The 20,217-nt window shown below is 35.5% G+C and overlaps 2 protein-coding genes across 2 annotated transcripts in view; one reads left to right on the forward strand and one right to left on the reverse strand.

Annotated features, from left to right (window-relative positions):
- Positions 1 to 18,334, reverse strand: part of LOC144970231 (uncharacterized) — a 71,806-nt gene extending 53,472 nt beyond the window's left edge. The window contains exons 1-2 of the mRNA XM_078909661.1: positions 18,008 to 18,334; positions 6,834 to 7,161 (exon numbers count right to left, since the gene is read on the reverse strand). Coding sequence (XP_078765787.1) covers positions 6,834 to 6,908 — 75 coding nt within the window. The 5' untranslated portion in view covers positions 6,909 to 7,161; positions 18,008 to 18,334. The remainder of the gene's footprint in view (positions 1 to 6,833; positions 7,162 to 18,007) is intronic.
- Positions 1,142 to 5,658, forward strand: LOC144970229 (uncharacterized). The gene is made up of 2 exons (XM_078909646.1): positions 1,142 to 1,227; positions 3,586 to 5,658. Exon 2 carries the CDS (start codon positions 3,600 to 3,602, stop codon positions 5,109 to 5,111), a length of 1,512 nt encoding a protein of 503 aa, XP_078765772.1. The 5' UTR covers positions 1,142 to 1,227; positions 3,586 to 3,599; the 3' UTR covers positions 5,112 to 5,658.
- Positions 18,335 to 20,217: the final 1,883 nt, after the last annotated feature.

Below are 20,217 nucleotides of genomic sequence, written 5' to 3' on the forward strand. Positions count from 1 at the left end.
ATTAGAGTTGTATAAACATTGGGTTACGTTTACAAAGCTCTCTCTCTCTCTCTCTCTCTCTCTCTCTCTCTCTCTCTCTCTCTCTCTCTCTCTCTCTCTCTCTCTCGCACACACTATCTCTTTCTCTTATAACACACAAATTCTCTCCCTCAATCTTACCTTCCCTCTCCATAATCTCTCCCCTATTTCCTTCCACTCCCTTCCTTCCCTTTCGTACCTTTGCAAATATCCAGTGCTCAATCAAATCAAGCGTGGAATCTCATAATATTTATCAATCAATCAAGTGTATATAGTCCTAGTGTAGTATGAATAGAGTGTAAGTAGTAGTAGTAGTAGTGTAGGAGTAGTAGTATATATGTTTATAGTAGTAGTAGTAGTAGTAGTAGTAGTAGTAGTAGTAGTAGTAGTAGTAGTAGTAGTAGTAGTAGTAGTAGTAGTAGTAGTAGTAGTAGTAGTAGTAGTAGAGTAGTAATAGTAGTAGTAATAGTAGTAGCAGCAACAGCAGAAGTAGTAGTAGTAGTAGTAGTAGTAGTAGTAGTAGTAGTAGTAGTAGTAGTAGTAGTAGTAGTAGTAGTAATAGTAGTAGTAATAGTAGTAGCAGCAACAGCAGAAGTAGTAGTAGTAGTAGTAGTAGTAGTGTTGTTGTTGTTGTTGTGGTAGTAGTAGTTGTAGTTGTAGTACAAGTAGTAGTAGTGGTGGTGTAGTAGTAGTAGTAGTAGAAGTAGTAGTAGTAGTAGTAGTAGTAGTAGTAGTAGTAGTAGTAGTAGTAGTAGTAGTAGTAGTAGTAGTAGTAGTAGTAGTAGTAGTAGTAGTAGTAGTAATAGTAGAAGAAGAAGAAAAAGAAGAAAAAGAAGAAGAAGAAGAAGAAGAAGAAGAAGAAGAAGAAGAAGAAGAAGAAGAAGAAGAAGAAGAAGAAGAAGAAGAAGAAGAAAGCGACACTATAGCCATGCGATAAATCGGCCATACGTTGCCGATCGATACACCACCAGCACACGACCACCGCCCATTCTCTGAGCGCATCGAATCTCTGAACTGTTGATAGAATGATAATGTTATGTTGATTGCACCACAGCGATGACATAGAAATCTATAAATAGACAACAACAACAACCAACTGACTCGTTATAAATAAGTGTATCACAGGGTATAAAATGCTCCTGTGAGAATTGTATTTGCATCAACAGAGATACTTCTTGAGGAGTTTACTGGTAATTCTTGCATCATGTGGTAAGATAACAAAGTGGTGTTGTTATTTTATATTCATTTGTCTGTTATCGGGATACACAGGAGATAATACCAATTATCAAATTAAGAACAATGCTAAGGATCGATCTTGAACAATTCGAAAATTTTGATCTACATCATTATTGTTTATAATTTATATTATATTTGATAATCAACATCATCATCATCATCATCAGCAGCAGCAGCAGCAGCAGCATCATCATCATCATCATCATCGTTGTCGTCGTCTTCATTATCAAAAAGAAACAAAACAAAAACAACAAAAAAAAAAGCAGATATTAAGATGATAAACAGTGAAGACGTTTATTTATTTTATTAAATTATTTAAAAAGCGTTCATTTGCAGGCTGCATTTTATATAAAACCACATTGATTTTCTCCCTCGCCAAGCCAAACAGAGAATAGATCACTTCCCCATTATAATGATTTGGAATGTAACTCGTCCATTAATGATAATTTCTCTTCAATGTTTACCGTCATTAGTAAGTTCGGACATATAAATCTTTTTGAAGCAACGCCAAAAGATAGTTTTTGTGACATTTGACACCAAAAAAAAACAAAAATCACCAATATTAGATCATTCTTAGGAGAGATGGAAATGATTTGGTTTCATGTTTCTTTTGCTATACAGACCCCAAAAACTGAAGGTCTAACATCAAAAGTAAAAAAGGTATAACTTTTTAAAGTGTCGAAAGAGTGGGGACAAATTGAAACTTTGTCCACATATGAGTTATTCCTGCTATTCTTTTGATGCTAGACTGTAAGTTTTGGGGTTATTTTTCATTATTTAACCTAGAAAAACTGTTAAAAACGAAATCTATCAATAATGTGTTGTAAATAGCTTGATGATGATGTCTTTTTGAGCGGAATGTTACAAAATAAATAAATAAATAAATAGATAAAACCCCAAGCTTTCATAGATTCATTTTGAATACAAAAATAAACAAAACAAAAAAGTTATCTTCAAAACAATACAGTGTGTCAATAATAATACGGTGTGTTTATTGAAAGTACGGACAGCAATGATGGAAAAAGGGAAATGCGTCCAAAGAACTTATGAATGTAGCCTTTCCTCGAGAGATTGAATGCTGGATTGCCAACTTCGACGTTTTAATGCTATTTTTTAAATAGAATTTTATTTATATATATTAAGCCGTTTGGCAAAGGATAATGGGATTGGAAATGTAAAAATTTTATGACATTAAAAAGAAAAATACTTAATAGACAAATACGCAATAGTGGGACAAAATTAACTGATTTCCAGCATAGGGTGGGAATACAATGTGAAAATTTTATAGCTGGGTGATGAAAAAAAAAAAAAAGATATATTTCTACTCCAATACATTCTAGCTGAAAAATGTGATGGCATTTTTTTTCTTTCAGACTATTCATTAAGCAATTTTCTGCAACTTGTTTGGCATATTATACAAATATAATCTGGCAAACCTGACTGAATCTCTAATTTACTTAGCCCGAGAACGTAGAGATGGAGATGCAAAATGTCTGGGCAAACAGACAGGACACATCGTTTATTCAAATCAAAGAACTTCCCAGCACTTCAGGGGAGGATGAGACCCATTCACTTTGGACAGGCTTTCAAATATAGCCATCAATTTGCATAAAAGCCTACGACAATTTTTAATGTTTGATAACTCTTGTGCCTATAAGTTTACTTTCAGTCGACCCGCTTAGGGGTGTGTTTTAATTAAAAATCGTTGGTTTCTTTATGTATTGGAATTATTAACTCAGAAGAGAATAACCTGTGTTGGCAAATCGTAAAAATATAAATTCAGATTTTCATATCGCATTTCATCAAAATATATCAAAATTATTAGGATAAGCCTGATACTATTAAGGAATTTTAAAGTTAAAATGGCAATAAATGTGAAATTTCATTTTTTTTTTAAATCCGTTTAGGTAGTTATAATTTGTCCTCAATAAAATTTTTAAAAAATTAATATTAAGCAACTAAACCAATCCGACAAAACACCGCATTGAGACGATGGATCACACATAATTTCTCTCTTCTCAATCATTGCGTATTTTTGATCCCCCTTGTCAAATAGCATTTTGTCGGATGAACTATCTAGACATTGAAAATTGTCAAGAAATATAATTTTGGGTCTATTATGTAAGTGGTTTACAGATTCATAAATTGCAAACAACAAAAATGTCGTTTTTGCACTAGGATTTCAACAATTAAGCCTGTATTCAGCATCTACTTGAGCCTGACAGAATCCCAGTCTGAAGGCGGTGGGGGGGGGGGGGGTGAATCATAATATTAAACAAATAGACGACAGAAATGGAAGAATAACATGAACACGCATTTCTTCCCTTGCAGATTTTCAATACAAGATGGTGCTCAAGAAAAGTAACTCTGTCCTCAACTCTGGGGCGACACAGCGTGTGTCAAATAATTACGTCTGGTTGCAGAGAGGCAACTTCTTGGCTTTGCCGGAATACAGCCAGATAAACTGTTACCTCACCACAGGAGACCAGACATGCTTTTCCAATGAAAAGAGCACTCCATTGCAAGCAATCCTCGAGACCATCTCTGAAGTATTTGGGTGCGAAGAAGTAAAATCGTTAATAAACAATCCCCCTCGTCGATGGAGCCATTACACTCCATACTTAAACACTATGATTCTTTCCATGGAAAAAAAGAAAAGATGGAAGCTGGCAGATTTCATTGACAATATTATATCCCTATCTGAAGAAAACATGAAAACTGCATCTTATTTGACAGACATTTCCCTTCCAATTCTGTCCAAGTTCGAAGACTTGATGTCGGATAATAGAGTAGAAATAAGATATAATAATGGTTCTTTTGTCAAACCGATACTTCCTAGGTGGCCATCTCGATTCTATACAGGGAGCGGATTTGTCCAAACCAACGATAACAATCTTCAGCAATCAATAAACTGTTCTCGTCAAGATTCTTCCACAGAAACCAAAAATAAAGTCCCACATTTCAGAGGAATTCAAAGATTCGACTCAACATTGGGTAAAAATGTCAAAAATCACCAAAGAAAAAAGCAAAAGAAGGAAAATTTAAAGAAAAATAGACAAAGAATACGCCATGGAGATTTCAACAACAATGCAAGGTCAGACGAATATTCACAAAGGTCGTACTACATGGAGCCAGAGGACGGAGAATTCAAGTTACAGATTGAACTATTGGGAAACTTAGAAAATGACTCTCGATCAACAACAGTTAAAACCCAACACAAGAAATGGACTATACGCCCTTATAATGTACCTCGTCGTGCCTTGTGTAAGGGTAAGGGCTCAACAAAGGGGCGAAAATATGGTCCACGTCCATTCACATACTCAGATTTAATGGTAGAGATACGAGACGCGAATAATATTATGGGGTGGGAGACTGGAAAACATCCTAACGAGTTTACAAATATAAATGTCTATGACTCTGACCACCGTTCTTACTATCTTAATGACAACATTTTGGAAAGCAGTGACCAAACTGACACGGAAAATTATCCTTATAATCTTGTAGATACGCAATCGACGGAACATCGCCAAGTATTTCACCGGCCTTTCACGCTTCAAGAGTTTTATTGTGATAAAAACGTTAATGTAATTAATTCAAATACGAATCAAAAATCACCACATAAAATTTTTCTAGTCCCAGATACAATAACACCCTCTACATCAGTTTCAAATTTCAAGAGTAAGAGAGGTAATTTAGGTTCAAGCCGGGTTCATAATTCTACGAATGTTTCACATGGCATCAACCAAGAACGTTTAAGCAATATTCAAGTCACTGTTTCAACAGTTTTCTCATCTGTGGTCGACGGTGTTGGCCAGGATGAAGTTGACGAAGTTGACAAAGACTGGGTCATTGTGTAAATGAAACAATTTTTAAAAAGGCCAAAGATTTCTGGTGTGGAGAATTGTCTGCTAATACGTCCCTGCCCTGGTCTATGTAGACTAAAAGTGTTTTGTTATATTCGCTGAACACTGGTTTGAACAGAAACGTTCCCTGAAAAGTAATGTTATAGCCCTTCGTTAAATTTAATATTTCTTTGGTCTACACAGTAGACAGTTTAGTAATTTATCTATCTTCACTTAAAATAGTGTTGGTTGATTTCACGACTGCACAGGTTTAAGAATTTTTGCCAGGATGAGGGTCATATAAATCGATCGATATTTGAAGGACGAGTTTTCTGGCCAAATTCATAAATTCAATTTTTTTCACAGAGAACGGCAGTTAACTGGTAAAGCAGTATTTAAGAGACAAAGTTCAAATGAAAATAAGATTTTTTTTAATCAATAAATTATGTGAGAATTTTCACACCTGCGTGTTTGCATTGTGGTATTGTCAGCACGCTTTATTGGTTTAGTTGAAAAGTGTTGATTGTGTAGCTTTCGAGATTAAACTAAACCTTCACCCATCTCTCTCTCTCTCTCTCTCTCTCTCTCTCTCTCTCTCTCTCTCTCTCTCTATTATTATATATATATATATATATATATATATATATATATATATATATATATATATATATAATGTATGAGTGTATCTGTCTATCTAATTGTCTAATCTATCCATCTATCTATCTATCTGTCTATCTATCTATAACCCAATCAAACTATCTATCAATTTATCAATCAACAAACCAATCAATCAATCAATCAATCAGTCAAACAATCGAACTATCTATCTATCTATCTATCTATCTATCTATCTATCTATCTATCTATCTAACTATCTATCTATCTATCTATCTATCTATCTATCTATCTATCTATCTATCTATCTATCTATCTATCTATCTTTCTATCTATCTATCTCCATTGAGTTTGTGCTCATGCGCGTTTGCAGATGTTGTAAATATGTATATTTATCTCAACCCACTGATTCTCTCGTACCTCGTTCAGTTTTTTTCTTTGTTTTTTTTTTTAAACCAACTTTCTCCTCCCATTCTCAAGATTATTGCAATGCAATTCACAGTTTATGAAATTTATTATTTTACTATCTTATAATGGACGTCTCTTATCGAACTCATGATAAACGTCCTCTCCAAACTCAACAATATCCATAAGTTTACATGTCCGTGCGCGGTTACTAAATTTTAAAGTAGTTTAGCAGAAACGTATACGTGGCATGTCGTGTCAATCTAATATAATGTCGATGATCCAGACAACAACAACAACAAAAGTGTGATTCATTAGGCAATCTAATCTTTTCGATGACGGTATAATTTATTATTTTATCTCGCAAATTCCGCTCAAAATTGAATTTTAAGCATCTGGCCTATCAGACATAATACAATTAAAGGCTGGTTTTCCAAACTCGTTCAGTCGATTTTTCTACTTTTGGAGATTTTCCGTCCATGAGATATATTGAAATATAAACTTTATTTTTTTTTAAGCATCAAATGGCACAAGACATCCCTTAGATTTGTGTGAATTTGGAGTTTAAATATAATAAAACAATAGACCGAATGAGAAATTTTAGGTGAAATAATCCTCAATATATCAAAATGGGAAAAATGGAAGTAGGGAGTTTTGGAAAATCACTCTTCAATTTAAGGAAAACACATGTCATACATTAATGAAGTGAATACTCACCAAAGTGTAGTAACCACACACAGCACTCCCAGTCCGGGTATTGGACCAGCACAAGAATGAACTAATAATCGCCATGTCGATTTCCTAATCACTTCGGAATTATCCGAACAAAAACAAAAACTGGATACAGGCTTTTTTTTATCCTGGCTGGAATGACGTCATAAAAATTCCATGATGACGAGTACCCAATAATCCACGGATGAAACTGAATGCTCGGCGATGCACGCGAAGAAGAAATAAAGGTGTCTGGATTGCTTCTGATGAACCTTATTTCAAACAGTAGGTCAAGAGAAAGCCTTTCCAATCAGTCCTTGGTGCATGCATACGTCTGTTGGATAGAAAGAAGATAAATTGTTTATATTACTCTGACTTTGTCATGTTGAATATATTTTTTAAAGAAGCTTATAATAGTGGAATAACCTGATCCTAAGCCAACAAGTACACTTAACATGTAGGACGAGACATGACGCCAATAAGGCGATAATATTTTTTAAAAATATATAAAAGAGACAAAGTGGTTACCGATTAGGTACTTATTTTACACATGAGTATAGTGAAAGAATGAAAATAAAAAGCCTTTTTTCCAAGGATTCAACTTTGCACCGCCACGCACAGCGGTAATCGAACCAGGGACCTACAGATCGTAGTAGAAAACCAGAAAGCTGCATAAATAATAATAATAATAATAATAATAATAATAATAATAATAATAATAATAATAATAATAATAATAATAATAATAATAATAATAAAATAATAATAATAATAATAATAATAATAATAATAAATAATAATAATAATAATAATAATAATAATAATAATAATAATAATAATAATAATAATAATAATAATAATAATAATAATAATAATAATAATAATAATAATAATAATAATAATAATAATAATAATAATAATAATAATAATAATAATAATAATAATAATACATTTTCGCCGATTACGCTGACTATATAAAATATCAACCCAGCTAACCCCTCCATAGATGAGTCCTAATAAAGACCACCTTAAAACTTAACATTATTCAATAATAGAGTAATGGTAGTGATAGATGAGAATGATCAAGGCAGTGGTAGACCATAGAAGTCAACGATGATGATGGCCACGAATGGTTTGCGGTTAGTCGACCGTGGCCAAATACGAGGTGTGGCACGATTGAACCTTAGCCTTATGAGCCTAGCTCTTTAACTTGTTGAAGAACTGAGGGCTTTTCGTGATAAAATGAAAAAAAAAATCATGGTTGTTAGTGAATCAGGAAAATTATATTGAGTTTTAAAACATAAAAATTAATAAGAAAAAAAAAAGAACAAAGAAGAAGACAGTTTTTTTTAATTATTTTTTTATATTAAGGGAATACAACATTGGAGTACTAATTACAATTATTTTATTTTTTAATGATATCATTTGTTTAAAAAAACGTTGTCAAATGACTGGTTCCTGAAACACTTTTAATAGTGAAGACGATTATAATAGCATTATTATTCGTAATAGTTCCTTGATGATCTATTGAGAGTACACGCCCAAAACAAGAACTAATTATAACTTTAATCAGCCCGAAGTGGACATAATTTGCATGCCTGATATCCAGACGCAATTACGAGACAGTTTTATTGTTGTAATGGGTACTATTATAATACTGCGTTGGATTGAGAGCTTTTCCTTACAGCAAAGAGACCATAACAATTGGGGCTAACGGACTTTACACGTCGGTTCGCCAATCTAAAAAAAAAAAAATAATAACAAATAAAAGAGTATCGTATCTATGGGGAGTTTCAAAACTCATGAGCATTCTATGTAATATGAGTTAAAATTTTGAACACACATATTTCACTGAACGTCAAGACAAATGCCTTGGGCATGAAAAAAAAAATTAATAAAAATCGGTATAAAAAGATTGGTCGTCTACACTTTGAGCAGATGATTGATAACGGCCTCCTGGGATAGGCTTGTCGTATTAATCTTTCCAAACCTTGACACAGCGACGTGGCCATGAAAACTGACCAACACAACCATCAAAACTCTTACCGACCATCAGCAGATCACATCATCCACGTACTACATATAAATAAACATACTTGGTTACATACATATCTACTTATTTTAAAATACCTTTTGCATCCACGTAACATCAATCAGCTGATTGAAAAGTTATTTTTAACACGACCATTTTATTATCTTATTTTTAGGAGTTTCATTCGGTTTTTTTCCCCTTGGGCAAAAATTAATATTTCGTTGACACAAAAAGACGTATGTTGGAAAAATGTGTTAATATTATTATTATTATTATTATTATTATTATTATTATTATTATTATTATTATTATTATTATTATTATTATTATTATTATTATTATTATTATCATCATCATCATCATTATTATTAACATGACATAACATAACATATGGTATAGGGCAAAATAGGATAAAATCCCTTGAATGCCCTTAATATTAATTGTAATGCCATACATCTATTGATTAAAGATTACAATAATGATACACTGCCTGGTAAAGATAGTATTTCAACTTAAATGTACTCATGTAAATGTGGTGTACAAACATATATCTTTAACCGTGACATTATTATTATTATTATTATTATTATTATTATTATTATTATTATTACTACTTCTACTACTACTACTACTACTACTACTACTACTACTACTACTACTACTATTAATACCAGACGTTATGTCCCGTCCTAAATGTTATCCTTTGCTGTTGGTCAGGGCCCCCTTGTAAACCATTTGAGCACATTTTAGTGGATATTGCTCTATATAAAAGCTCATTAAAAAAATAATTTAATTAATCAATGTCCAATATCTAGGCTAATATCAAACACTCCATTAGACGGCATCGTAGCCCCTATAGATAGAATGCGCTTGGCCAAGGAGTTCACAACATTGCCATCCGGAAGTATAACGGACCAACACACAAACTCTGTGTAACCATGAACTTTTATAGTCTGGTTAATACAATTTAGTGAGAACAACTCACAAACGCGGATGGCAAAAACAATAACAAAGGCCTGAGTGACGTCATCTGCATACTATCTATAGATAGTTAGAATATGACGTCACTCAGGCCTTTGTTATTGTTTTTGCCATCCACGTTTGTGAGTTGTTCTCACTAAACTGTATTAACCAGACCATAAAAGTTCATGGTTACACAGAGTTTGTGTGTTGGTCCGTTATACTTCCGGATGGCAATGTTGTGAACTCCTTGGCCAAGCGCATTCTATCTATAGGGTCCACTGTTAGTTTTATATTGCACTTAAATGGGTGATTCAATGCTGTAACAATCTGAGTGGTCGGCCAGTCATTAGCAGCCGATCCAATACAAGAGCGATAAGGGTTGCTGCATTATGGGATGGTTATGCAAATTGCGCCTACGCCTAGGTCATGCTGACACTATAATCGATTAAGGTGATCGGTGTTTTAGTGTGTATGTATGTGAGAGAGGGAGGGAAAGAAAGAAAGGAAAAAGAAAGAAAGAAAGAAAGAAAGAGGGGGGGGGGGAGAGAGAGAGAGAGGGCGAGCGAGCGAGAGAGAGAGAGAGAGAGAGAGAGAGAGAGAGAGAGAGAGAGAGAGAGAGAGAGAGAGAGAGAGGGAGGGAGTGTGTGTGTGTGTATTTGTGTATAGATAGTTCGAAGATGACGTCACTCAGGCCTTTGTTATTGTTTTTGCCATCCGCGTTTGTGAGTTGTTCTCACTAAACTGTATTAACCAGACTATAAAAGTTCATGGTTACACAGAGTTTGTGTGTTGGTCTGTTATACTTCCGTGAACTCCTTGGCCAAGCGCATTTTATCTATAGATAGTATGCGCTTGGCTAAGAAGCTCATAACATTGCCATCCGGAAGTATAACGGACCAACACACAAAACTGTGTGTATCCATGAACGTTTATAGTCGGCTTAATACAATTCAGTGAGTATTACTCATAAACGCGGATGGCAAAAAACAATAACAAAGACCTGAGTGACGTCATCTTCGAACTATCTATATGTATGTGTGTGGGGGTTTGCGTACATGTGTGTATGTATGTGTGTATGTGCGTGCGGGCACGCTGGACCGGGAAGTGAAATATTTGATTCTCTCGTCATTTACTAGTTTAAAAAAACAAAAACGATTAAATTTGAACATCCATAGAGTGCATTTCCAAGGATTTACCATGCTCAATGCGTTTCACACAGGTCGACTGTTAGGCGTCCTTGAATACAAACACTCTTAAAATATCCGCCACTGCTATAGCAGGGTACTCATTCGAGTGGGGATAATGTATATTAAGTGCTTTACCCAAGGACATAGCGTAAGGATCAGAATTTTCTATTAACACTTTCACCCATCCGGTCACCGGACCGTGCTTAACATTGCTTGACATTTGTGACAAGACCAGCCACCGAGCCACAAAGTAGTTCTCAGGATTTCCCAATCAATAACTCCTACAGTTTATTTTTTTGTATATACTCGGGTGGTGGGGGGTAATTTTTTTTAAGTTTTTTTTTTTTTTATTTTTTTTTTGGGGGGGGGGGAGTTAAACCTCAGCCGCCATTGACTCTATTTATGCCCTTCAAACAATGAGAGCAATTTGCCTATATATTATCCATAGCAAAAAAAAAAAAAAAAAAAAAGCTCAATTAGATACAATGATAATTTTTTTTAATGAGTACTGCGGCAATCTGTTACAATGCCCTTGACAAGAGAGTCGTCCTCCAATTTTCTGATCAAAGTAACACACGTGTGACGCTGACAGGCAGGCCGATTCTGTTCGAACCAGACATGCATAAAATTGGTCCGACCACTAAAAATCTCCTTTCGATTTTAAGATAAATCGATAAAATTGAAATCGATACAGTGTTCATGACTTGATATGAAAATCAATCTTATCGCAGGCCAGATATAATTAGATTTCATGATTGAGTCATTTGCCTCGGCAGTAAAATTTGGAATTGGAATCTCTTTTAAAAAAAAAGAAAAGAAAAGAAAAGAAAGAAAAAAAAGTCGATCTTTTATATAGAGCAATATCCACTAAACGTGCTCAAAGCGCTTTACAAGTGGTCCCTGACCAACAGCAATACTTAAAATGTAGGACGAGACATGACGCCTGTTAGGCGATATTACAACGCTGTTAACGGCCAGGTAATCATTTTACACCTGAGTGCAATGAGACAATGTGAGTTAAGAACCTTTTCCAAGGACTCATCTATGCGCCGAGCAAGGCTTGAACCCAGGACCTTCCGATCCGAAACCGAGTGTCATACCACAAGACCACATAGCCGCATAGCCTCATGGGTGAAATTAAGATTCGTTTAAAGATTCCAGATATTATGATAACGAATTTATATGAAATGCTAATGTATGAAACGTGCAGACACACTTGTTCAGATCTTTATCTTACACCGGTGCCTGCTCCTCAATATCTCATTGATTAAATGCTATTCAAATAATATGATATATTTTATGCTTACATTATTAAACGCTTGTTTTGTTTGATTTGCATATTGTAAAGCGCTCTGAGCACATTGTGGATCTGGGCGCTACATAAATTCATTCATTCATTCATTCAAAGGTCGGCAAAATCAAGTGGGCCAACAACTACAACAAATAATACTCGTTAGTGCATCATATGTGGATTAAATGCCTAAACGCAATGTACTGACACGATGATGGCCCGTGGTACTCCATTTTCCTCATCACCTAATATCATTGAATAAGTAGCTGAGTCTAACTTAGATATGGCGAAAAATGCTTTCAGAAAGTGGTTTTATTTATATCCATTTTTCAGATTGATTAGCCTCTTAGTCCAAAAGGTGACAAAACAAATTACTGCCAAGCGTCTCGCACGATGAAACCAAAATATACTGGGGTTATGTCTGTGGATGACTGAAGGATTACAATTATGAATGGACGATGGAAGTCATTTTTTAAAAAAGATGATAGGTTTATTTTGGCTTTTCTTTTGTGGAATGTCATCCTATATGTGTTCTCAGACCGGATGGAGACGAAGTAATGGTGGTCTGGTCGTGACACGATACGAGATAAAGGCCTTGTCGCTATTTCGCTATTTCACGACCTGGTATGTGTATTGTGGAGATAATGCTACCTTGCACAGTATGCAATTTTTTTGCTTGTCTCCTATGAACAACATTGACAGTGTGTGCTTGTCATGTGTCATAATGTGGCCTTGTGTGTTGCCACGAAGTCACAGGGGTCAGAAGCAGCTACAGAGGTCAGCACACCAAATTCCTTTAGGGATTAAAGTAGCCAGCAGCAGCTTACAATATCATTGAGTCAATATCAATGGGTAGGGTAGACCTATAGACACATGAGTAGACCCCAGACCCGTCCATTGATCGAGCGAGACGAAACGGAAGACCGGTACAACTACAACATGAAAAATTAAGTGAAATCGGGGGTTTTGGCGGCGAATGCCACTAATATGATTCATTGTTTTGACACGTCTGCCCAGAGGTACGTGTGACCCATCGCATGGTAATGGTATTATCGGAGTCATTTAGAAGTTGAAAATTGAATTTATAACCAAAATAAGCGAAGGACTTGAGCGAAGTTTGTTTTATTGGGGGGAGAATGGATATAGTTTCTTAGCAGTTCGTATTTCTAACTTAAAATTTACTACATGGATTAGCCTCTTAATCCAAAAAGTGACAAAACAAATTACTGCCAAGCGGATCGCACGATGAAAACAAAATTGTACCGGTCTTCCGTTTCGTCTCGCTCGGCATCTCGTTCACCCAAACTTAATACCAGTTTCAGGCAGTGGGCAATATATAGTAGACATGTTTTGAGTAGAACATTATTCTAATAATTTAATACTAATTTAAAAACATCTCACGATTGCGACACTCCTTACCATGAGCCAAATCAGACCTACCTACTACGACGAAAATTTCGTATTATTACGAAATGTTGGCTCCAATTTTAAACTTGAGATTTTTTATATAGCACAATATCCACTAAACGTGCTCAGAGCGCTTTACAACGGGTCTCCAGCCAACAGCACGAGACGATTTCAGAACTTAATGAGCATCTAGAAGTCATTAAAGCTTATTGAAAATGAAAGTTGATGAAAGTACATAATTCTAAGATTGTGAAGTGTTATTTAATCATTGTGAAGGTAAATTAAATTGTTGATTTATAAAGTTAACTAAAGGGATCACTATTTTCATCTCCTAAAAAGTATGGATTTTAACATTATAAACGAGGCAATGAATGGCAACTCAATCCAACAGTTGAACATTACAAGGTACAATCAATTTTCTCTCGCCTTTGATTTTAGACCTGACACTGTTGCAATTCCCTGTTTCATTTTCTTTTATGTATGTTTGTTCCAGCCCCCCCCCCCCCTTTTTTTTTTTTTTTTTTGGTTCCTTGTTTGTATTGTTTACCAATGGGTCTGCGCTTACGGAACATATTTTGGCAGGTCAGGGGGGGGGGGGGGGTATTTTTCTTGTTTTTGGTTTTGATTTTATTTTCGTTTGTTTTTGTTTCGTTTTTTTTCCGGGTTTTTTTTTTTGTTTGTTTGTTTAGTTTTCTTATTTATTTTTCTTATTGATCCATTTATTGATGTATTCATCTATTCGTTTACTTAGCTATCTTGTTAATGTTTACATTTTATTCAGTCATTTTTAATTTAGCTTTTTGTTGTGATTTTACGATCTCTGGCAGCAGGCCTCAGGCACCCTCTTATCGTCATCTACGGTTAATTGGAAATGGGCGTTATTTCAATAAAGCCCCCCCCCCCCCCTCCCCCAACACACACACACACACACACACACACACACACACACCAATCCCTTATACAAATGTCATTTAAATGTACAGGTATTTGTGAGACGAACGATTCAATAATCGAATACATGTATTTAGTTTAGTTTAGTTTTTAAAAAGTTAAAATGAAACAAATCAAAGCACCAACAAACAAAAAAGCCCACAAGAAAAATAACTTAAACAACCCCCCCCCCCCCACCCCCCACCCCCAAATAAAAAAATATTTTTTTTTTAAATAAATAAAAATAAACAGACACACACACACACACACACACACACACACACACACACACGCACTCTTTCTCACACACAAAACACTCAAGACAGAGAATTGCGTGCCTGATTGTTGCGATTTAATAAGGGTCATTGACTTCTTTAGTTAAAGTTTAATCCCGGTGTTTTCATTTCTGATTGAAGATTTTGTCACGATCGCTGCAATGAAAGGATTCTATAATTAGGAACACATGCAATAATGTCATGAGGCATATAATGTCTAGCACCTTTTGGTGGTAACCCTGGTGATGTGAAGAATGAATCATTAATATGAACATTAATTATTTATTGTTATGTATACTAGTGGAGAAGCGGCAATATTTGCGAAGAAATGAAGGCTACTGCAAACATACATTCATCTATCTTAATTATTATACCAGTATTGGGAAATCTAATATAGATCGAGGTGATAATGTGAGCCATCAACGATCAAAATCGGCCCGGTAATAAAGTCTGTTGGTGCGCGAAAATGAATCTGGCAACAGGGCTGCTATTTGCCAGATGGCGATTCCCATCCACGGACTGACCATTATGAATGGGATGCAGATTTTATAAACAAATATTTGAGTCAAGGGGTAATGAAATAATTTGGGCCAAATTGATGCTCATTGAATTGTAAATGAATAATACATGTAATAATCATAAAGCAGCTTTTTGACTCGGTGGTCTGACACTCGTCTTTAGACCAGATTGGTAGATTCCTGATTTGAGTTCCGATTTGAGTGGCGTAATTGGATTCAATAGTCTGATGTCACGTCGCCCAGCAACGGCGGCCATCGTGGTTCTAAACAAAGAAAATCAGTACTTTTTTATTATTCATGCTGGCTAGAACTTTTCATGTGTCTTGTGATCAGATGTGTAAAAGTCAAAACATGATAAGATTTATAATGGGGGTTTTTTTTCCCCTCTGGATACGCTTTTATGCTCGTCGGAGAAATATTTAATAAGGGCGTCCGCCATTGTTCCGATAGTTTAGAGCCAGTTACTAAGTTACCATGCGTCATTACGAGGGAAGTGACGTTACGACTGTTGAAGCGTATTTATGTACATACACTCCAGCACGGTTTCCTCGAACTCCTCCGGACAAGCAAAAAAGTTCGAGGAAACCGTACTTTGCCATAACGACTTGATAGAAAGGGGGGGGGGGGGGGGGGGGGGCAATGAGACTCGGCAATATAGACTTCGCTATCCACCCAAAAGATACCTAGTTCGATATCCAAAGCGTTATGTGGCCTTCAATAAGCCACTCTTCCCTTGCTCAATTTGCGGCGTTGTGCTGCGACTGACACTTGGGTTATTCCAGTCTTCCCTTGGAATAGACCCTAAGTCAAATTTCCGATTGAAGATGAAAAAAAAGGAACGGTATTATTTATTTATATTTCATTGATATGTTGAGGGAGATAAATTTATGCATGACATATTACAAATTATTTTTATGTGAGTGAATGTGTGTGTGTGTGTGTGTGTGTGTTGGGGGGGGGGGGGGTGGAGTGTTGCTATATCTTACAACATTCTTTTACCGTCGTAGCCAATAATCGTGCGTGGCATTGAAAATAGAACGAATGGCGAAGTGCTAAGAATAAACAGAGAGGTGTCGGTTATGCGAAACGGTGGTGGGGTGTGTAAGTGGCTGTGTGTGTCTGCATGTGTGTATACACACACATGCAGGGAAGATAGATGCATATGATAAACACATACGCAACCGTCAATGCCATAGTAAATCAACAGTGGTCGAAATAACCAGGCGTTTTTTTTAAAACAACCATCAATTAATTAATTATTTTACGTTGGCTGGGTGAAATTAGTTCAAGGAAACCGTTTTAAAGGCAAAAATAAGTTCGAGGAAGGAATCGAATTATAACAAAGAATAATAAGGAAAAAATTCGGGACATGCTAATGAGTTCGAGGAAACCGTGTGTTCGAGGAAACCGTGCTGGGGTGTACCATAAGAATTGCTGTTGTAAAGAGCGTTGATGTAAATGTTGCTGCTCGAAGCTCGAAGAAATAAATAATAATGTGAAATTGATTGTAAGCTTCAATTAAATTACAAAAACAGATCTGTTTTTGTTATTAAATTGAAGCTTACATTCAATTTCACATTATTATTTATTAAGAGCGTTGATCACATTAAGTGGATAATGCTTTAAATAAAAACTTTTTAGGATTAAAACAAAATATTTAAGTTTTGTTTTGTTTTTAATTGGTATCATGGAGCTCATTCTGTATTATTTAAATACAGAGAACTAAATATCAAATCAAGTTCAAGCAAAACAAAATCGTAAACTTTGAGAAAGGTTGATAAAGAAGAAGTAGAACGACAAGGAGGAGGCGGAAAAGGAGGAGTAGGAGGAGGTAATAATGATGATGATGATGATGATGATGATGATGATGATGATGATGATCATGAGGTAGGAGAAAGAAGAAGAAGAAGAAGAAGAAGAAGAAGAAGAAGAATGAGGAGGAGGAGGAGGAGGAAGAAGAAGAAGAAGAAGGAACAGGAGGAGAAGGAGGAGTAAACAGAAGAAGAAGAAGAAGGAGGAGCAGTAAGCAGAAGAAGAAGAAGAAGAAGAAGAAGAAGAAGAAGAAGAGGAAGAAGAAGAAGAAGAGGAAGGAGGAGGAGGAGCAGGAGCAGGAGGAGGAGGACGACGAGGAGAGGGAGGAGGAGGAGGAAGAAGAAGCAGAAGCAGAAGAAGAAGAAGAAGAAGAAGAAGAAGAAGAAGAAGAAGAAGAAGAAGAAGAAGAAGAAGAAGAAGAAGAAAAAGAAGAAGAAGAAGAAGAAAAGAAGAAGAAGAAGAAGAAGAAGAGAAGAAGAAGAAGAAGAAGAAGAAGAAGAAGAAGAAGAAGAAGAAGGAGGAGGAGGAGGAGGAAGAAGAAGGAGGAGGAGGAGGAGGAGGAGGATAGGGAGGAGGAGGAGGAGGAGGAGGAGGAGGAGGAGGAGGAGAAGAAGAAGAAGAAGAAGAAGAAGGAGGAGGAGGAGGAGGAGGAGGAGGAGGACATTATCTCCGTCTACAACACAACAAGCTCTGGCTGTGGCAACACCCACTTTCTACGTCGGGAAAGAAAGACCGACCAAAGATTCAAATTCAAAACAAACTTACTGACTGTTTACTGTTACAACATCATTATAGTCCAGTACTTGTGATAATTTAAAGATTTCGTAAACAATCCATAGAAATTTCACAATGAATAATTTTATTACATTTGATAATGTAGACAATATTGTAACTGAATCCAGGAAATAAAAAAATAATAAGAAAAACGTTTTCCACCTGTGTAGTAGGCTACAGGCTAATGAAAGTTCTGAAACTGAAACACGAAACTACTAAACTGTGTCAGCCGGACAGAGGTTTCACACGAACGAACACACCCTCGCTACAGCTCAATGCGCTGACGGCCGTCTGAAGCAGAAATGGATTGGGATTATAGCAGAAGAGAGCGATAATAGCGCTAGAGAGAGTAGAGGGGAGAGAGGAAGAAGAAAAGAAGGCAACCAAGCGAGAGTGAGATAGCAAGAGAGTGATAGACTAGACATTGAGAAGTATAAATAGCAATAATCTCTCTCTCTCTCTCTCTCTCTCTCTCTCTCTCTCTCTCTCTCTCTCTCTCTCTCTCTCTCTCTCTCTCTCTCTCTCTCTCTCTCTCTATTAAGAATCTATCCATCGACCAGTCTGTCTATCAGTCTAATTATATATTTTTGATATTTTCCACAACTTGATATTGGGGGAGACTGAATTTGGCAGGGCTGAATCTGGAGGTGAGACGCTGATGATGATGATGATGATGATGATGATGATGATGATGACGATGATATATGATATGATATTGGTAGTGGTGATGATGACAGTGGTAGTGTGATTGCTGTTGTTGTCGTTGTTTTTGTTATTGTTGTGAGAAGGAGGGAGCAAAATATATAATCAATTTTAAAGATCAAAAACATGCATATAAATCGACGTGTACTGAGTAAGTTCACAAAGATATAAATATATCGCTTTAAGATTTTTTAATTTTTTTTTTTTTGATTTATCAAATAAATAAATAAATAAATACGGGATTGATAGTCGTAAGATATCGAGCGTTTGTTCACTAATAAAAGTAGCTTCCACCCCCCCCCCCCCAAGTTGGTTATGAAGTTTAACAAGAGCTCGCAGTCACAGAAGATCCAATCAGTGGAAGGTGAGGGATATCTTTACTGACGTGAAGTGTATGTGTTGAAAAGGCAACAAGGAGAGGGGAAATACATAAACGAAATCTCGATAACAAACGAAAACAAAACCCCCAAAAAATTGAATAAATAAATAAATTAATTAATTAATTATGTAATTAATTTTTTTAAAATTTTAAACAGAGGACATAACCATGTAAAATGCAACATTTGCTCTCTCACGGAGTTAGATCCCTTACTTTGTATCGAAGAAGAAGAAGAAGAAGAAGAAGAAGAAGAAGAAGAAGAAGAAGAAGAAGAAGAAGAAGAAGAAGAAGAAGAAGAAGAAGAAGAAGAAGAAGAAGAAGAAGAAGAAGAAGAAGAAGGGGAAGAGGAGGAGGAGGAGGAGAAGAAGAGGTTTCAGAGGTTGAAATATGAGCTCTGGACACATAAAATTTAACTATCTTACTTTACCTTCAGAACCGTAAGACCATGTAGCTGTGTTTATCCCCGTTTCTTTAGCGTGAAACGGATAATAGCAATTGCTTGCTACCCTTTTGATAGGACGTTAGTCTATTACAAAGAACTTTCTACCAGATCTAAAAGACCCAGCTATCCATTTACCGCTGGGTAGACAGGAGGGTCGGAAAAAATCTCAACTGCAACCGGGATCGATCTTTGTCCCTTTACATGTGAAGCGAGTGCTCTACCAACTGAACTGCCAGGACTTTTAAAAATTCAAATATTGGTACCAAACTAAAAAATGTTCAAAATTGATTCTTAGTTTCGTGACTGAATTAAAAATAAATAAATAAATAAATAAATTAAAAAAAAAAATTAAAAAAAATAAATAAATAAATAAAATATATATAATATATATATATATATATATATATATATATATATATATATATATATATATATATATATATATATATATATATATATATATATATATATTGAAACACAGTAAGATCATATCAGCGCAAGTAAGGAAGAAATGGGTAGTAAACATTTCTAAAATTATAATTAAAGCACTCAAGAAAAATGGGGGACAGACGTAGATTCCAAAGTACACTATCAGTATACTTAGTTTGAGATCACCTAAAAGTCTCATCCTGACACAAGCGCAGGTCCCCACTAAGAGGAACACACTCAAATGTTTAC

Source organism: Berghia stephanieae, chromosome 4, assembly GCF_034508935.2.
Source record: "Berghia stephanieae isolate SIO BIC M18660-M18661 chromosome 4, UCSD_Bste_1.3, whole genome shotgun sequence".
Lineage (NCBI taxonomy): Eukaryota > Metazoa > Mollusca > Gastropoda > Nudibranchia > Aeolidiidae > Berghia > Berghia stephanieae.